This window comes from Neovison vison, chromosome 2 (assembly GCF_020171115.1).
Source record: "Neovison vison isolate M4711 chromosome 2, ASM_NN_V1, whole genome shotgun sequence".
In the NCBI taxonomy this organism is placed as follows: Eukaryota; Metazoa; Chordata; class Mammalia; order Carnivora; family Mustelidae; genus Neogale; species Neogale vison.
Genome location: NC_058092.1, coordinates 87,375,417 through 87,395,576, shown reverse-complemented (window position 1 = coordinate 87,395,576; position 20,160 = coordinate 87,375,417). Strand labels below are relative to the sequence as shown.

Genomic DNA, 20,160 nt, shown 5'->3' with positions numbered 1-20,160 from the left:
GAGGGGGCAGGAGGAGCACCAAGGAGGATGTCCAATAGTGACGATTTTATTCGAGGCTGTGAGGCATTATATAGCTAACAGAAACAATCATAAGAAAAGTATCTAACTTTAGCTGATTGTTAAAGAGTTTGCAACAAGCACAGAAAATCCTTCAAGCTTTTCCATTATCTATTTCCTAAACATTAATAGCAGACCTTCTAGCGCCAGATGCACTGACTTCAAGGCCACTCAAGACATAGTTTGTGTAAGCACAGCACAGTCTAACAGTGGTGCTATAGCCTATAGACTATAGACTATAGCCCGTGCAAGGACAGCAAGGACCAGCCAAGAATTTCTGACCCCGGCCAAATCGTCTCTATCTGACTAGCAAACGTGGGAAGTCACGGAGGCGAGCGCACAGCACATAGCACAGCCCCTTTCTCCGTGCTCCTCGACTTTATCGACCTGAGCCTTTTGTTCGGCTATTTAGGAGGCACAAGTCAGGGCCTGGTTTGGTCCTCGTCTCAAGACTTACCATGGCCTCCTACATGCAAATCGAATCATATTACACCTATGTTTAAATGATTTTCTTTTAAAATTAAATCCAAATAGCTTTTCATGGTCTGTCTTGATGACATGGAATCTGCCTGATTCTCCAGCCCTTTTCTCACAAGTTCTCATCATGTACTCACCATAAGCTTTAGCCATTCTAGTCTCAGTTCCTTGGTCATGCATGCTTTCTTGGCTGGACACTGACCTTCTACCCCGTAATGGAACATTCTTCCACCATACCTATCCAAACTCTAATGATTTTGCATTTTACACACCAGACATCAACTTTCCTATAGAGCCTTCTCTGATTGCTCCTGTGTGTGGTTGGCTACCCCGACACTGTCTCCCAGAGTCACCCACCCCACTCTCCATGAAACTTGGCACACTTCTCAGAAAATTCCCATTTGCTTCTTTTAAATTTTTTAAATCTTCACCCCCTTAAAGATAAGATGTCTCTTCTCTGAGAGGGCAGGGACCATCTATGTCTTATTCCAGTTGAATTCTTGAAGACTATCATAAAACACCTGAAACGTAGTAGGTAAAACTTAGTGTCAAATAGTAAGAGCAAATATTTTTTATTTTTTTATTTTTTATTTTTTTAAATTTTATTTACTTATTTGTCAGAGAGAGATCACAAGTAGGCAAGAGGCAGGCAGAGAGAGAGGGGGAAGCAGGCTCCCTGCTGAGCAGAGAGCCTAATGCAGGGCTTGATCCCAGGACCCCCAGATCATGACCTGAGCCGAAGGCAGAGGCTTAACCCACTGAGCCACCCAGGCACCCAGGGAGAGAGAGTCTTAAGCAGACTCTGCACTGAGAATGGAGACTGATATAGGGCACTATCTCATGACGGTCAAATATGGAATGTCTTATCTTTTATGAAATTGAATCATGACGGTCAAATATGGAATGTCTTATCTTTTATGAAGTCGAAACTCGTTGGAGAAAAAAAAAGACAATAAAAGCACAGCCTTCCTTAACCTTTGTTATTGTTGCTATCTGTCCTCTCTTCAATGGCCATGCAACATTCATTACAAAACACAATGTTTGGTTCTACCTAGCACTTAAAACAAGAGACACTGAAAATCTCATTGGAAGCAGAAATTAATAGAAAAACCAAACTGTGTACCCGCAGTGGAGTGGAGTGAAATTTAAATTGGAAATTTAATAGGGGAAATTTACAAGAATAACCCCACGAATTAAATTGAGAAGAACCTCAGATGAGTTATTTAGCAAAGACAGTCCTACTTTCCCTAAAATTCTAGACTGTAATACAGAATGCAATTGCTCCAGTATCCAAGTACTTGGTGATGACTCATTCTTCCAGAATCCTCAAACCCTCATTATTTTAGCACATTTTTAGGTAATTGGTATATTTTACCATAAATTGATTTATTATTTATCTTTCTTTTTATGTCCTACATTTTCCTAGATTACAACCAAATGTTAAGACTTTTAAGAAGAGGGGTGCCGGGGTGCCCGGGTGGCTCAGTGGGCTAAAGCCTCTGCCTTCAGCTCAGGTCATGATCCTGGAGTTCTGGGATCGAGTCCCACATTGGGCTCTGCTCGGTAGGGAGCCTGCTTCCTCCTCCCTCTGCCTCTCTGCCTACTTGTGATCTCTGTCTGTCAAATAAACAAATAAAATCTTAAAAAAAAAAAAAAGAGGGGTGCCTGGGTGGCTCAGTAGGTTAAAAAGCCTCTGCCTTTGGCCCAGGTCATGATCCCAGGGTCCTGGAATCAAGCCCTGCATCGGGCTCTCTGTTCACAAGGGAGGTGCTTCTTCTTCCTACTTGTGATCTCTGTCTATCAAATAAATAAATAAAATATTTTAAAAAAATACATACACACACACACACACACACACACACACATATATATAAATTGTGCTTTCAAAGGCAACCATGAATTGCCAAAATATTTGAGATTTCATAATACGATTCTGTTCCATTCAATCTGGATGTTAAATAGGCTTCTCCTTAAACATATACTCATAATATAAGCTCTATCCCAAAAAAGTTAAGATGATTTTAAAATTTTCAAATCAAGAGAAATAAAAAGGTCACTTTTCTCAACTACCTAATCATTGTATTTTAAAAACTCAATCTAGTGCCCTATCCAATAATCAATTGTATCCATCATTACCATCACCTTTCTCTTGGTAATGTAAATGTCAAGACTAAAGATACAAATAAAATTTTAAGTAATATACATAGATTTTTACTATACTTTACTAAAATTCACTATGTATGGTAGAGACAAACTTATTTTCAGTAGTTTTAATAGACTTTAAAGATCAAATCGTATCTACTTCTTGCTACATGAGTTCTCCAATGGCCTTAAGTAAAAAGAAATAACATTCTGTCATAAAGATAGTCACTACACCATTTAATTTACTTATATGGGCATGGCCTTAGGATTTAAATCCAGAAGCTGTTAGTTCAGGATATTACAAGATACAATTATATATTGAAGATATAAACAAAAAGACAGATGGTTTTTATGCTTCATTGATCCAAACAACAAATCTTCTGAATCCCAAATGATATATTTTCCAGAGCTACTGATTGATAAATATGAATTGCAACTGATTGTAAAAAAGTTTATTGTCTAAAAGTCATCAGGAAATAAAACAGTCACTTTCTTAAGCTATCCATTCAGTATATTTTCTGAATATACACAATCAATATATTATAAAATACTAATATTCTCCTGTGCCTCACTGTAGACAGAGGCGCATAGCAGGAGAAAATCAATGAAGCAAGTATCTTAACTTCCTTCTTTGCCATCCACTTTTGCAAGAACATTTGTCTTCCAGGCATTTGGGGAAATTATCCTTTCTGTCTGCCTTTGTCCTCACAAAAAGTGAGAGTGAAGTAAGAACGATAGTGATTTATTTGAACAAAACCTAGTTTTCAGGAGCCAAGTAATAGAAATGACTTCTATTGTTTATTTTACTTTATTTTTATGATTTCTGTATTCCATCAGAATCTGAAAATATCTGTGGTTCACTTAACACTAATATCTGTAAAATTATAATTTAAAAAGCAGCCAGTTGCTTACAAATTCTTGCACCTTTAATTTTACCCATTTCACTTATCAAGATGCATTTTAGCTTGGAATCAAATAAATACTTAGCAGACACATTTCAGATGGGAAGAAAGCAGCATGGACAGCCTGCTTTTGACTTCCCAAGAATAAGAGCAGATGATAACCGTGATCACCCCGTGTTTTACCACAACCACAAATACCACTTTCTTCCCAGCAACACATTAAAGTTTGTGCATGCCCTATCCACTCAGTGTCGCCTTAATTAGACTAAGAACATGACAAGCTTCAGAACTTCCATCTTTGAGATGAGAAAATTCCATCCCAGAGAGTAAGTGCATTATCCAATTTTACATGATGATTTAATGCTGTAGCTTAGATTAGGAATCAGATCTCCTAACACCCACCTCAGCATTCTAACCTGGATGGAATGTACCACAGAAACATTTCCTAGGAAAACGTCTGAGAATTTGTGGGAATAAAAACAAAGACACCTCTCCACCCCCTCCCAAAAAAATGTATAGAAAGACAGAGGCATGGTTACTCGGTTCCTAAATAGATGACCACCTACCCATGGGGTTCATTTATTTAATTATTCTCTTTCCCATCTCCCCTCTCTACTAGATTATTCCCAAAGGCAAACAAGCTTTTCTTAATGAGATCCGCACAATAGTAAAAATTTCCCACGACCCTTTATTTCTCTACCCTCATCTCCTTGCTTTTTCTCCTTTGAAAGAATCTCCTATAGCTGCTGCTTTAATTTACAGTCTTCAAAACCAACGGTGACCCAGCTTCCGTTCCTAACACTGTCTTCATTTGATTCTGTGATCACCAGGGACTTCTTGCTGCTAACTTCCATGATCATTTCGGTGAGCTTATTAGAGATCTCAGTGGCATTCCTCACAATTCAGTACTTCATCCTCTTAAAAGGCCCTGTGTGTGTGTGTGTGTGTGTGTTTCCTTCACACTACACTATTTTTAGGTGCTTTCTGTCGCTTCTTTTGAGCTCTTCTGCTGGGTCGCCATGCCTCACAGTTCTGTTCTAAATGCTTTTCTCTTCTCTCTGTATGTCCTCCCTCTAAGGCAATTTTAGCCTCTGGCTTTCCCTAGACTGTTAAAACTCATCTCAAAAGGGTGTCTATGCTCCCTAGATTTTTATACTATCTTCTTTACACCTCCACTGGCATGCAAACCAGTCATGAACAACTTAAAATAATCTGTACTGAATTCTTGATCTTTTCTCCCAAATCCATTCCTTCCTCAGTCACTTCCTGTGAGTAAATGGCAAAACAATCTTCTTAGCTGAACAAGCCAAAATTTGGATATTATCTGGGACTATTTTTTTTAATGTAAGGTTTTCTTCAATTCCTCTTTTTACTTCCCATTCTAACATCTATTCTGAAGCCAGTCCTACGAACTTTATCCCAAAAAACAACCCAAACCATCTACTATTTTCCATCCCCATCACCGCTTCCATCATCCCTCCCCTGGATCAATGTGATAATCTCTTTCTTTTTTTTTTTTTCCAATTTATTTATTTTCAGAAAAACAGTATTCATTATTTTTTCACCACACCCAGTGCTCCATGCAAGCTGTGCCCTCTATAATACCCACCACCTGGTACCCCAACCTCCCACCCCCCCGCCACTTCAAACCCCTCAGATTGTTTTTCAGAGTCCATAGTCTCTCATGGTTCATCTCCCCTTCCAATTTACCCAAAAGCACATACCCTCCCCAATGTCCATAACCCTACCCCCCTTCTCCCAACCCCCCTCCCCCCAGCAACCCACAGTTTGTTTCGTGAGATTAAGAGTCACTTATGGTTTGTCTCCCTCCCTATCCCATCTTGTTTCATGGATTCTTCTCCTACCCACTTAAGCCCCCATGTTGGGTCTTTACTCTATTCCCTCTAATTAATTTCCATGTGCTACCTCGAGTGATCTTTTTAAAATGTATCGCTCACATTCTGTCACTCCCCTGACTTCTTAAAATTCTCAGATAGCTTTCCATCATACCTAGAATGAAATCCAAATACTCTGACTTTACAAAGCTTCATCTTTTGGACCACCTCTCTAACCTCGTCTACTTTTCCAAGTGTGCTCTAGACACACTGGCTTTTTTTTTTTTTTTAAATTTCTGTGTGTGTTAACTCACCACGTATATCCAAATATAGGACCTCTGCAAGAACAGTCATAACAGCTAACACTTACTAAGTTATATGTATTTCTTAATTTTTCCCAATAACCCTGTGAAATAGGTATTATTCACTGCTGTTACCCATGAGACAGTGGGAGGTTACAAACTGTTCAAGATCCCCAGAGAGTAAGTGATAGAATTAGGATCCGTATCCAGACAGTCAGGAATGACCACCCTGCCCCCACCACCAACCCGGTCCCCACCCCCACCACCTCCCTGCTCCCCCCAACCCCTGCTCCAGATCTAAGACTCTGCCATCTAACTGATCCACTGCCTGAATGTCCTTCTAGGTTCCATGGTTGACTTCTTGGCAATTAGTTCTCAGATTAAATATTACCCTTTCTGAGAGGTCCTCCCTACTCACCCAATCTAAATCAGTGCCTCCCCCCAGGTCACTATCAAATTATTCTACTTAAATAATCTGCATTAAAATTTTTCCTACCTGATATATTGCCTTGTTTATTTTCCTTTTATACCCTTTCTTCAAAGTGGAAGCTTCACCAGAATAAAAGGTGTCATGTTTTGCTTACCATACTAATTCTAGTACATAGAACAGTGCTTGATACTCATTAAATCTTAGCTTGATGAATTAATGAACAGTGAAGTGAATAAATGAGTCAACGAATAAATGACTCATTTAAGACATTATTATTTAAAACTGTTGATACTTTGAGCCATTATAATTTTTTCAGTTTAAGTTATTAATGCTATAAATTTTGGTTTACTCAAAGAACTTCACTGAGGGGTAGAAAGTTATGGGGTCAAGGTCAAATCCAGGGTGGTGCCAGGAAGACAAAGGCTGGCATTGCACATTGTGAGTCACTGGGCAGATAGGAGATAGCTAGTGAGTGACAGACAGGGAAGAAAATGATAGTGGAATCACACAGAAGAATCAAAGAATGCAAAACACAAAGTTCATAAATATTCACAGGAATCTCTCTGGTCAGAGACAACATGTAAAATATCTTTATTTGGAACCAGAGCTCACGCAGTTTCACATGCATCATTTTAAAATATTTTTAGAGACTGAGATTGAGCGAGTATGAGCCATTGGGGGGAGGGGCAGGGGGTGAGAAAGAATCTCAAGCAGGCTCCATGTCTAGTGCAAAACCTGATGCAGGGCTCCATCTGAGAACCCTAAGATCTTGACCTGAGCTTAAATCAAGAGTTGGATGCTCAACTAATTGAGCCACCCAGGTGCCCTACATGCATATTTTTTAAATGGTTTACATTTAATGGGTTACATTAAAAATTCATTCACAGAAAAAAAACAAAAACAAAAACAAAAGCATTCACTGAAATCTCAGAGTTAAAGTTTGCAAAATTATATTGATTTACCAGATTATAGAGATAAATTTCCTTCACACACTCAGGACAAGTATCAACAAGACACATAAGCAAGACCAAATCAGTGAGATCTAATAAAAAATACATTTGCTAAATTTGTCCTTCCTCGACACTCACGTTCATTTTCTCTTTTAATATTTTATTTACTTATTTCAGAGAGCAGGAGCAGGGGAGAGGGGAGGCAAAGGCAGAGGGAGAAGGAGAAGCAGACTCCCTGTGGAGAAAGGAACGTGAAGCAGAGCTTTATACCAGGACCCCGGGGATATGACCTGAGCTGAAGGCAGATGTTTAACTGACTGAGCCATCTTGGTGCTTCCTCACATTCATTTTTTATAGAAAATTAAACATGAGAAATTTGTTGAATTTGCTTGTTTCTTTCTAGGTTTAACAATTTAAGTATGTTTTGCGGAATAAATGCAAATGTGGTTTAAAATGAGATTAAATTTCAGGTTAGCTAAGTAGGCTGTTTTAATGGGAGAGGTGCTTATATATTTTAGTACTCAGGGCTGAATTTCTATAATTTTTATTTAATATTGAGATACTCTGTGCACTCAATGCTCCATCCTTCTTCTTTCAATATAGTTTTGGTCTGAAATCACTTCTTCACTTAACTTTCTTTGTCAGCTGATTCAAAAATAAAAAAAATTAAAAAAAAGAAGAAAAAAAAGAAGAAATGGAAAGGATAAGCAATAGTACTTTGAGAAGGTACAACACATGGGCCTATTTTATCTCCCTGTTCCCCTTGTATTCCTAGCACAATATTGGTACATATGTACTCAGTAAATGGTTGCTAAGTGAATAAATGAATTATTTTACATTTAAATATTAAGAATTGGTTTTACAAAAAAAGGCGGGGGGCGCGCCTGGGTGGCTCAGTGGGTTAAGCCTCTGCCTTCGGCTCAGGTCATGATCTCAGGGTCCTGGGATCTAGCCCATTATTAGGCTCTCTGCTAAGCAGGGAGCCTCCTTCCCCCCACCACCCCTCGGCCTGCCTTTCTGCCTACTTGTGATCTTTCTCCATCAAAAATAAATAAATAAATAAAAAGAATTGGTTTTACCCTCTAGAGTATTTCCGAGAAAATGTCCATTGCTACAAGGAGAAAGCAAAGTCATTTTCAGTTTAGATGTCACAAGCTTTTAAGTCCTGTTGGAAATTCTGTCTTAATTCCTGGTCTAAGTGACCTAAGCTCAGCAGTATCCCTCTGCCATATGGATACAATGCTGGGTTCTATCCAAACACCACAGAAGCCCAGACACCTCAAGCGACTGATGTGCTGTCAGTTTTTGGAAATGTTGATTATATGAGATTCATGGCACAATTCCTAGTCCCAAATATAGTTCTTGTACAGGTTTTAACCAATCCATCCAACTCAATTCATATTAACGTTATGTTACATAAACTGAGTCCAGAACTTCACTCACACCCATAAAATGAATCAACACTTGAAATATGCTTATTGGAGGCAAATATGGGCTTTGCATGCTCTTGCTGTATCCAAACTGTGCTTTGGCCTTGGGGCAATGGACACTATCTATATTAGAGGAGCTGGCTTGGCTCATAAAGAAGGTTAAAAATCTCATTTTGAGTTTGAATTGTAGAGTCTGGCCGTCGAAAGCATTAAAGTAAAACTCCATGACTACAAAATCTCCATTCACTTTCAGTACCAGTAAACAACCTGAGGTCACTATAATTTCTTCCTTTGTTTCCATTTGGTCATTTCCTCTGGATATAAAGTGTTATGGAAATGAATATTCCATTATGTTTATGTTTCATATTGAGACCTTATATTGATCTACATCCAGATTTAGTTTTAACTGACTTCTGAGATGCCAGGTGTCTTTTGTTCAAAAGTTCATTCATCGTTAAAAGATATGTTCACTTTTTCCTTTTGTGGTCATTGCTGAAATTGGCCAGTGGCCAAAATGAAATTCAGTCCCTCTGTGACTTCTAACTTGAGCAAGAACTGTAAAAAGTCACTTTATGCACTTTCTCATATCTACAGGAAGAATATGTCTTCCTTTCTTTCCAAAATCTCAGACAGAAGTACAACGTTCAATGTATGCCCATACAAAAAGATGATAAAGTGCAGGTTGGGTGAGGACACTGCAAAGGTCAGCAAATTTGCAAAGTAGCCCAGCTTTACAGGACAAAAGATGTCGACATCAACACTCAATGAGTACAGTGGGAGAAGGCAAATGGCCCAGTGGACATCTACCCTAGCAAAATGGTTATCACCAAATTAAAATTGGATAAAAACCACAAAAATTCCTTGAATAAAAAGCCAAATTGTACCAAGTACAAAAGGGCAAATATAAGGAAGAAACAACTGAGAAGATGCAAGAATAATGTTATATACAACTCTCAATAAAACTATTAAAAAATAAAGATAAGGTATTTTTCAAGAAATTTTAGGCTAATTTTTCTTCCTATGCAATGTGGGGCATATTTTTCGTAGGTCATAGTCACAATTTTGAAACTTTTAAAATGTACAGCATTTCTACTTGAAGCATATGCATAATATCTCTTAGTATAACTCCTACACGTGTACCAACAAATGTAATCACGTATTAGTTTTTCTTAACATCTCTATGAAATAACTGGTAAACGTAATTCATAGTAAGGATTCTAATTTTTTTAAGGTTGAAACAATTAAAAGGAAAGAGATTGTCATGTCAACTGTAAGACAGAGGTGGAAGTTTAAAGAAGATAATTTCAATCTAGTCCTTACAGGATTGAAGCCTAATTAAAATTCAGAATACTGACACCTTTCATTTCGGGAGACTATTTCAATCTTTAATTTCCACCTATTTCCTAGACCTGCAAGGAAGCATGGCAATTAAAAACCTTTATAACTATTTTGGCTTTTAAAATAATAATTTAGGGACACCTGGGTGGTTCAGGGGGTTAGGCATCTACCTTTGGCTTGGGTCATGATCCCACGGTCCTGGGATCGAGCCCCACATCAGGCTCCTTGCTCAGTTGGGAACCTGCTTCTCCCTCTGCCTGCACTCCCCCTACTCGTACACTTTCTTGTTCTCTCACTCTCTCTCTCTGACAAATAAATAATCATTAAAAAAATAAAATTATAATTTAAATATTATATGCACAAAACTAGAAAAGCATATACTTGGAATAAAAAGGAAGTCTCCTTTCCTGAGGCAACCACGTTTAAGTTTAATTTTAGGGCTTCAGATGTTTAAATCTGTATCTCTAATAATATACTTATTTTTCTACTTTTTTCAGGGGGCTAATCAGTTTTGGACATTGCTTACTGACTTTCTGCTAAAACAAAATGCAGACCTAAGTCACTTAGCCAAAGGCACTTCTTTGTCTCCTCATAATACAGTTTTATGACTATTCACAGTTCAACCCTTACCAATGTTATAACTTCACACCTCAGATTGAAGTCTTTATTATTTTTTCATCAACTATAGGAAAGCTCTCTTCATGCCCTATTTTTAAGTATGATGTCAGTTAACTTCCATCTTTCTTTCATCTCCTCTCTTTTTTTTTTTTTGCGTTTCTTTTTTTTTTTCCAATTTATTTATTTTCAGAAAAACAGTATTCATTATTTTTTCACCACACCCAGTGCTCCATGCAAGCCGTGCCCTCTATAATACCCACCACCTGGTACCCCAACCTCCCACCCCCCCACCACTTCAAACCCCTCAGATTGTTTTTCAGAGTCCATAGTCTCTCATGGTTCACCTCCACTTCAATTTACCCAAAAGCACATACCCTCCCCAATGTCCATAACCCTACCCCCCTTCTCCCAACCCCCCTTCTCCCAACCCCCCTCCCCCAGCAACCCACAGTTTGTTTCGTGAGATTAAGAGTCACTTATGGTTTGTCTCCCTCCCTATCCCGTCTTGTTTCATGGATTCTTCTTAAGTGGGTAGGAGAAGAATTCATCTCCTCTCTTAATTTTTAATTCTTTCATACTGTGGTAAGACCTAGTCTTCCGTGTTATCATGGTTTAAAACATTGTGTTGTTTCTGTAATCACAGAGTAGATGAAATATCTCAAATATTCTACAACTAGTTTATGGGCTGATTCTACAAGTCAAACATGATGGTTTTCATGTGAGGAGCTAAGCGGGGACTCTGCTGTAGGACTCTGCTGTATTTCTTTCCTCTGAGTCCAAAGGGGAAAGAGTCCAACTTCCTATCATCTGCGCCATTCAAAAATCAAAATTTCTAGAATTAAGTTCAAATGAATTTTCCTTTAATGTTTGTACTTCAATAATTGACTTCACCATACCCAGTGTTTCTTAGAGGATCTCATACAGTATTTCCATAGATCAATTCCTCTTATTCCTGAGACCTCCCTCTGGCCCATGTCTATCCATTCTGGACTAACTGCTCTAAGGTCTACAGCACAGCTGTCATTCTGGGACAAAAATGTTTTCCTGATTTTATGTCTTCTCCTGTCTTGGTTTACTCTTTACTTTGCTCAACATATGCTCAGGTAACTTCTTAAGAAAAAGTAAATTGTAGGTAAACTTTGGGAAGTTTGTGTGAGAGACAATATTCCTAGTATAGCTTCCTCTGATTTTTCTCCCTAATATGAAATCACTGATTATTGTCTTCCAGAATCCAGTATTGATAAGCCCAATGCCAGTCTAATTCTTACCTGTTTGCATGTGATCATCTCACATTCTTTCTCTGAAAAGTTCCGTTTTCTTTATTATTCATCTAAAACTTCACCGTAATTTTCTAAGACTAAATCTTTTTTCATTCATTATGTCATGCCCTTTTAGTCTGAACACAGTTTTCCCTCATGATAAGATAGTAGAGCATTCTTAACAAAAACTTTCAGAATCCGAAACGGCGCAAATTAAAGTAGAAGCATTTCTTTGTATGGAAAATTTCTTGAGCATTTCCAGACCCAGAAGATAACCTCTTTCAGGCTTTCTTGATACCTTAGGACACATCTTAAAGACGGATGCACAAAATAACTCCACATAAAGCACCGGTGCTCATAGTCACAGTTCAAAGCTACGGCAGCTCAGTGCTGAGATTCTGAGTGTGGTTTCCAGGAAAGGAGCTTGGTGGGGCAACTCTTCACCACTCAGGGTAACACAGACTTCTGAAAGGTACATGATACCTGTATTTAGGTTTTGTAAATGGGAAATACCCTATAGAATTTCTTTGTAACTGGGAAATACCCTATAGAATTTCTTTGAAAATTTCCTCTTTTCCCTTCCTTTCATCGTAGAAACTCATCCTTCAGATGAAAGAGCTTCTAAGTTGATCCTACATGCATCTATATTTTCCCTATGTTTATGTCTTTTTGTTTTAGTTTTTGGGATAGCTCCTATTTTTTAAAATGTAATCATATTTTTAACTTCTTGTAGCTCTTTTGTGTTTTCCTTTTACAGTGAATGGTCTATAATACACAAAACTCTCTACAGATCTTAGTATCTTCATTTCTCTTCTGCTCTGTATTCTCTCTCTTCTTATGGGATCTGTTTTCTCTGCACTTTTACTTTAGTCATTCTCATTGTAAGCTTTTTGAAAACACATGCTAATCTTTGGCTACTCCTTCACTCTCAAAGATCTGAACAACGTATCTGCTTGGAAACTGTGTATTTAGGTAGGGTTTGCTGCTTTATTCCATAGTGAGAAAGGCAGGAGACCACCAGTGTCAATGCTGGAGCCTTTGTTCTGGAGCTCTGATGCCTACATTAATTGCCCTAATACTTTTCAAGTATTTAACACGGATTTGTAGATTTTTTTTTTAAGATTTTATTTATTTATTTGTCAGAGACAGAGGGAGAGAGAGCAAGTGAGCACAGGCAGACAAAGAGGCAGGCAGAGGCAGAGGGAGAAGCAGGCTCCCTGCCGAGCAAGAAGCCTGATGTGGGACTCGATCCCAGGACCCCGGGATTATGACCCAAGCCGAAGGCAGCTGCTCAACTAACTGAGCCACCCAGGCATAAAGCTGTCTCCTGGGGTCCTAGATCTAGAGATGAAGACAGGAATGACTGCTTTTCAGGCATGCTTTCAATGCCCTGTATCTCACCCAATACTCTTACAGCAACTATGTTTCTGAGTCCCTTCTCTTCTTCAAAGTAGGGCAGCTTCCTCCTCAGCAACTGCCTTTCCTGCTTTGACACACTGATGCATCTTATCTTATTCTACATCTTTAATTACCACTCTACCACCTTCTGCCTTCTAGAAATTATTTAAACTTTCTTCTCTACTGAAGATTCTGATACCACTCTTTGCTTTAGGCTTTTCCACCCATGTTTTACTCCTTTACTATCATTTTAATTAGATCTTAGGAAAAAAGAAGATAAACACATGTTATTAGTCCATCATATTAAGCCAGGGTTACTTTTCATATTTTACCTCATTTTGTTATTTGTATTTTAACAAAAGAATTTATTATTCATGCCTAAAGGGGAAAAACACATTCTGTGGTATTTTTCAGGGGACAGAATATCTTCCTATTTATTTTAATTTTCTTGAAATTTTCTTGCACTTATCATCTATGAACTTAGAAATATTTATGTAGGACATCATTAAGGATCATATTACTTTCACTTATTCCAAAGAATATACTCAATGAGATTCATTCAGAATGCATTTGCTTTTGCCTAGTTCAAACTGATACTACTTACCCACATATTATTCATGTTTATACCAAGTTGAGTTGATATATTCTAAACAGGTTTAGGCCAATGTTTTGCTATTCAATACAGATAATGCAATAAAGTCTCTTTAATTATTTGCTTAGTTTATTAGGTATGAGGAACTTATAAAGTAATTCATTTATATAATGTATATAAAAAAGCCATCTTATCCAATTTCTTTCACAAAAGGAGAAAAAAATGTATTCCATTCAGGTTTCATGAAGTGCTAGAGATTACTAAATTTGTAGTTATCACAGAAATAATAGTAGAAAATATAACATTATCATCCATCATCTTCCTAACTGAACAGCTTAGTATTTTACAAGTTACAAATTATTCTTATGAGAAACTCACATAGAGAAAAAGGAGTCAAAAAAAGCTTCAAACTATAATTAGTAATGTTTTCTTGATCTGCTTTGGTGATCTGTTCTTTATCTTCCAAACACATGGGAATAGGAACTAATTGGAAATTTATAAGTTCTAAGGATAGGCAGAAAATGGAAGAAACATTTAACAAACAGAACCAAAAAATATTAAGCAAAAAAAAAAAAGAAAGAAAGAAAGAAAGAAAAAGAAAAGCAAGGGAGAAAATGGGGCATAAATGGATGGAGAAGGTATTCCTTTTTATAGAGTAAAGGTCAACATTTATAGGCACTCATATTGCCTTTCACAGTGTATAAGTCACTTTTAATTTTTGCTGTTTAAAATCTTAGAAAATGCCTGGGTTTCTGTTTGGCTTAGGTTTGGGCATTTATAAAGTCTGAGGTTTTCCTAAGATCCTACAGCTATGGTGATAAGAATATTACAATTTTTCAAGAAAGTCATTAATTTTTTGACAGGTACTGAATTGACTGATACTCTACATCTTTTTCTGCATGTATTTACAAGGTCTTAAGGACTCACGTTTTTTGAAATTTTTTTGTTTGCACCTTCAGTGGCTGCTGTACCGGGCCCTGCTACCTGTACAAGGCTTTTGCCCTTCAAAATTCTAACCTCTTTCAGGTAGATCATGGTTGAATTTTTATATATAAAGTTATCTTTATAGAAAGATACCTTTCACAGGAGCTGCTCATTCACCAATACTTAAAATCAGCTTATAGAGTTCTTTCTAGCTTGTATACATTGTCCAATGTCTCAAGCCATAAAGAAGAGGGAAAGGTCTACGGCCATACCACCCTGAACGCGCCCGATCTCGTCTGATCGCGGAAGCTAAGCAGGGTCGGGCCTGGTTAGTACATGGATGGGAGGAGAGGGAAAGGTAGGAGAGCTGGTGATCAGGTAAACAGGCCCATGGTCAATTTGTGTAATTTTTCTGACCTCTTTACTTAAATGAAGCAGCTGTAAACTCAGTATAATGATAATGACTTCCCTCACTATTTCTTTCCAGACTGTACAAACCATTTCCCATTTTAAAACTCCTCTACTCTTTGGATTTAGAGCATTGAAAAAGCAGCTACTTGTGGTTCAAGTTACAGTTAAAGGCACAGCACCCAATATGAATGATCATTCATTCAGAATATGTGATATTAATCTCACGGATTTGCTTTATTTCAGGATCCCTTTCTTTGCTCTTGAGTATGGTAGGAGTTTGACTTTGGTATAAATATGTGTGTTGCAATCATTGGTCATGTTCACCCAACATGTTTATGTTTCTCTGATTCCAGCATGTGGCAAATTGATGAAAATCACAGGCCCAATTACAGTCAAGACATCTGGAACCCGATTTGGCGCTTGGATGACAGACCCTTTAGCATCTGAAAAAAATAATAGAGTATGTTGCTTCCACAAACACCTTTGCTTAGAATCATACTTTATTTGCACTTTATGTCTATCGCATGATTTATTTTCTTTAGGAATATTAGTTTCAACTTGAAAAGTGCTAACGTTGTTTGCCAAGTATTCTCATTTTGATAATATGAACATATCTACAGCCACCTTATTTCAGTAAAATATTCCATCTTCTAATTCAACAGTAAAGCTAGTCCAATTTTTATTTGTTTTAGTCTTGTTTTATGCTAATAAAGAGCTAATTACACGTACACAAAAAAGTCTCTACACACTTCTAAAACCTGCTCCTTAGTGTGAGAAAAAAAAAAAAACAACACTAAGTAAGTGAAAAACTCAAGAGCAACCGATTCACTAACAAGCTGAACTATTCCTGGAATCTAGAGGTAATTTTAAAGTAAATAGTACTGAAACTTTTGGAGTATATTTTCCTAAGTTGGCAATGTCTGCATTATGTAAATCAATATACTGGAAACTTACCATAGCGCTATTTATGGTCTGTCACAAAATTCAGCTCACATTAAGATTCTCAAGGGTTACATGCAAATGAGATTAGTAGCTAAATTAATAAAATGGTTACACTAAAAAGCAGCTGTACCTATAAGGTGATCCAATTAACAAGCGTTACTATAAGTTTCTATGGTATCCATAAAGGAGAAATAAATGAGTAAAATTAGACCATATATTTTTCAGAGCAAAAGAATATAGTTGCTGAAGGTAGTATTTTTTTGTCGTTATCACTGATTACACTGATCCTTCAGCTGAACAAAGTAACATTGATACATGTTTAGTTCACTTGATGATATGCACTGAATGGTCAGATAAACAACTAAATAATAAAAAGAACAGAAAGCAAATCAACATCAAGGCAGTGAATTCAGTTGTTTGCTTCCCACATAGAAAATGCCACAATTTTTGCCTGCAGTGCTATCACATTGCAGGAGGTCAGCAGTAAAATAATAAGTGGCTTCAGATCCTGAGAATGGAGGTATTAAAATGTGCTGACTCTCACTGTCTTCATTTTGGAAATCTCAGACAAGTACAGAATTTAGTCACTCCTCTATTTTTTTTCCCTTTCCCTCAGGTCTGGTACATGGACAGTTATACCAACAATAAAATTGTTCGGGAGTACAAATCAATGGCAGACTTCGTCAGTGGGGCTGAATCACGGACATACAACCTCCCATTCAAATGGGCAGGAACCAACCATGTTGTCTATAACGGCTCACTCTATTTTAACAAGTATCAGAGTAACATCATCATCAAATACAGCTTTGATATGGGGCGAGTGCTTGCCCAACGAAGCCTCGAGTATGCTGGATTTCACAACGTTTACCCCTACACATGGGGTGGCTTCTCGGACATTGACCTAATGGCTGATGAGATCGGGTTGTGGGCTGTGTATGCAACGAACCAAAATGCCGGCAATATAGTCATCAGCCAACTTAACCAAGACACCTTGGAGGTGATGAAGAGCTGGAGCACTGGCTACCCCAAGAGAAGTGCAGGGGAATCTTTCATGATTTGTGGGACACTATATGTCACCAATTCCCACTTAACAGGAGCCAAGGTGTATTACTCATATTCCACCAAAACCTCCACATATGAGTACACGGACATTCCCTTTCATAACCAATACTTTCACATATCTATGCTTGACTACAACGCAAGAGATAGAGCTCTTTATGCCTGGAACAATGGTCACCAGGTCCTATTCAATGTCACCCTTTTCCACATCATTAAGACTGAGGATGACACATAAGCAAATGTAATTTGTTTTCATTGATTGAAACCGTGTCATTTGTGATAAACTCTATAGAACCCCCTTCTGTTTTCCCTTTATTGTAACTTCTCATCATTTCTCCAAAGCATTTTTTTTTATTATAAAGTTGGTTTGTCAAAAATCAGCCGAGCCTATCTAAATTGACCTGTTGGAAACACATCTTAACTCCTAAATTTACGGGGCCTATCATGTCCTTGTCGTGAAAAGCACTAAAAAGAGCTTAAGCGGCTAAAGTTATAGTTTTGCAAAAGGTTAATGATCTGCCTTATATTAGAGTCAGAGACTAATGATGGCTTAAATGCATGAATGTCTTTTTTTTTTAATTCTGTCATTTTTTTTACTGTCTTTTGCTCTACATCAGGAAATATTTTGGTAGGAATTAGGGGGAAAAAAGCACTTTCCTCCCATTTATTTCTAAAAAAGATTTAAGGATTTTATTTATAGGGAAAATATATTACTCATTTTGCTGTTATAGAATTCTCTGATGCGGTGCTGTACAGTCATTTTTAAATCTCTTGCTAACATTTTATTGGCAATATGTATTTCTACCATTGTAACCACCATTGTGCAATTGTATCTCTTCACTTCTGTGAAAGTAAGTAATATTTTTTATAAAATACACTGAAGTTTAATCTCAGTAATTATTATGGGCCAATTTTCAAGTGTGGTCAGGATGAAATATCTTCTCGGCTTACCCCTTTATTTAAATTTATAACAGGAAGAAAAATCAAACTAAATCCCTTACATAGAATATTTCTTTTACCCCAAGTTTATTGGATCACTAACACTGAATGCTAAAACTAACTACAGATAAGTTACTCCATTCACTTCACTGAAAGCAACCCATATTGTTGCTTGCAAAGATGCAACTGAGTCAGAAAATTTTGGATGTGAGTTGACTTTACTCATTTATTATACAACCAACCCAATTTTGTTCTTCCTAAATAAGTATATTAGTGTTTTAACTTAAACTTTACACACAACTTGCAATAATGTAATTACTTGTGTCAGGACTCTGAAAGTACATGAAGCACATATAGAAACTCTTAAAAAGAAAATTTTTGTGAGGTCATCTAGATTTACATTATGAGCCCTGGAGAGTTACTGGCAATGTGAGTGCAAAAGAAAATGATGGGTAGACTTGGGAGCTGTCTGCACAGTTTAAATGTGCAAAACACCAATTCAGAAAACAAGATTGGAGGGCAACCCCTTGTTACCCTGATTCATAATGTGTGCAGAAATAATGTAACCAAAAAAGAAAGTTTTAATAATATTTTATGTTAATAATCTCAAAAACATACAATCGATATTTATTAAACATGTCATTGAGTTTGGATGTCCTTTCCATATGTTAAAAATACTTACCTAAGGCAGTTTTACAGAAACTAGAGTGTGGGTTGGTTTTACAATTGAAAAAGTATATTCTATAACAAATAATGTATAACTTAAATTGTGGTAAATGTTTAGTTTCACACATACATAATAATAATTTCCTTTGTAAAGTAAGAATATAATAATTCAGATAGAGCATTGTGTAAAGAAATGCTAATACTTAAGTAATTGATTTCAAATGTCACAAGTAAAACATAATTCTCAAGTATCTCACTGTCAAAGTCATAGAATTAAATAGCTCAATCTTGAGATTGTTCAAGTTTAACAACAGTTTCTTTACTTTTTGCCTACAAAAAGTTAGCATGACTTAGTGACCACTCTGGGTCCTTTTGCAATGTTGTCTTCTCTTTTAAAATGTTTATATAAGTTCTCCTCTGCTTTTGAGAGTTAGACAATTTAGGGGATTCACTCGTCATTGTACACACACCACAAAAATAATCAGCCAATACTTTGTATATCAAGAGTTTGTATGAAGAAAGAAAGTCAATTTAAAAAATGAATGAATTTTTAAGTAGATGGCCTCTGATGGATATCTGGGTCTTCATTACTTGTTTTTTAAAAAAATGATGTAATATAGTATCACATACATTCAAAACCTGGATGATCACAGCTTTTTTGTGAGATGTGCAGCTTGTAAAGCACTTTATTGTTTTCTATGTAAGGTATCATCACCACATCCAATTTCTAGTGTATGTGCTGCTAGGGCACGCACAGATTTTATTATTGTCATAGAAGTGGGGGTAACATGAATTTAAAAATGTGATTTGCATTAAACATTTACCGTTTAAAAACATTCTTCTTAATAAATTATTATCAGTTTTGTGCCTGAAATAAGAACTTATTCTAATCACTGTTTTATTTTTAACTCTCAAATAAATTTTATGAGGGAAATAATTTACTACTTTAAAATCATTTACATAATCCTATCAGTAAAGAAATCCAAGCTTAATCCTAAATGAACTGTGCAACTGGTATTTTCTGAATTAACCAGATCATTAGCAAACTTCTATGTCATTCAAATAATAACATGATCATGGTCTGATTGTGTTTGTGTGACCTTTTTATTTGTGGCCCTTGAATCACAATACTTACTATCTACACATATATCTATTAGTTCATAAAATTATAGTGTTTCAGTGCATTACCAATATGTAGGATAAAAGAGAAAATAATGATATGCCTAAATATAACATTACAAGTAATTAGATAAAATTTACCATAAATTCAGAATCTCTGGTTTTTATCACAGTGCTCAGAGTCATTTCATCTTTATAATCCATATTACTCCTTCTAATGAAATCTTCTCTTCAAAAACAATTTAATTCTAATAAGAAAATGGTCTTTCAAATCACTACCAAACTTACATGTATAAATTTTTCATCCATAAGAATTTTTTTAAAAGATTTTTATTTATTTATTTGACAGAGATCACAAGCAGGCAGATAG

At 36.6% G+C, this 20,160-nt stretch overlaps 1 protein-coding gene and 1 pseudogene across 2 annotated transcripts in view; both read left to right on the top strand.

Annotated features, from left to right (window-relative positions):
• OLFM3 (olfactomedin 3) overlaps positions 1–19,545 on the top strand; it is a 195,531-nt gene extending 175,986 nt beyond the window's left edge. For both annotated transcript variants that reach the window (XM_044238782.1, XM_044238781.1), the window contains exons 5-6: positions 15,419–15,525; positions 16,624–19,545. In XM_044238782.1, the coding sequence (XP_044094717.1) occupies positions 15,419–15,525; positions 16,624–17,301 (785 nt within the window). In that variant the 3' untranslated portion in view covers positions 17,302–19,545. The remainder of the gene's footprint in view (positions 1–15,418; positions 15,526–16,623) is intronic.
• Positions 9,040–9,463, top strand: LOC122900253 (annotated as a pseudogene).
• Positions 19,546–20,160: the final 615 nt, after the last annotated feature.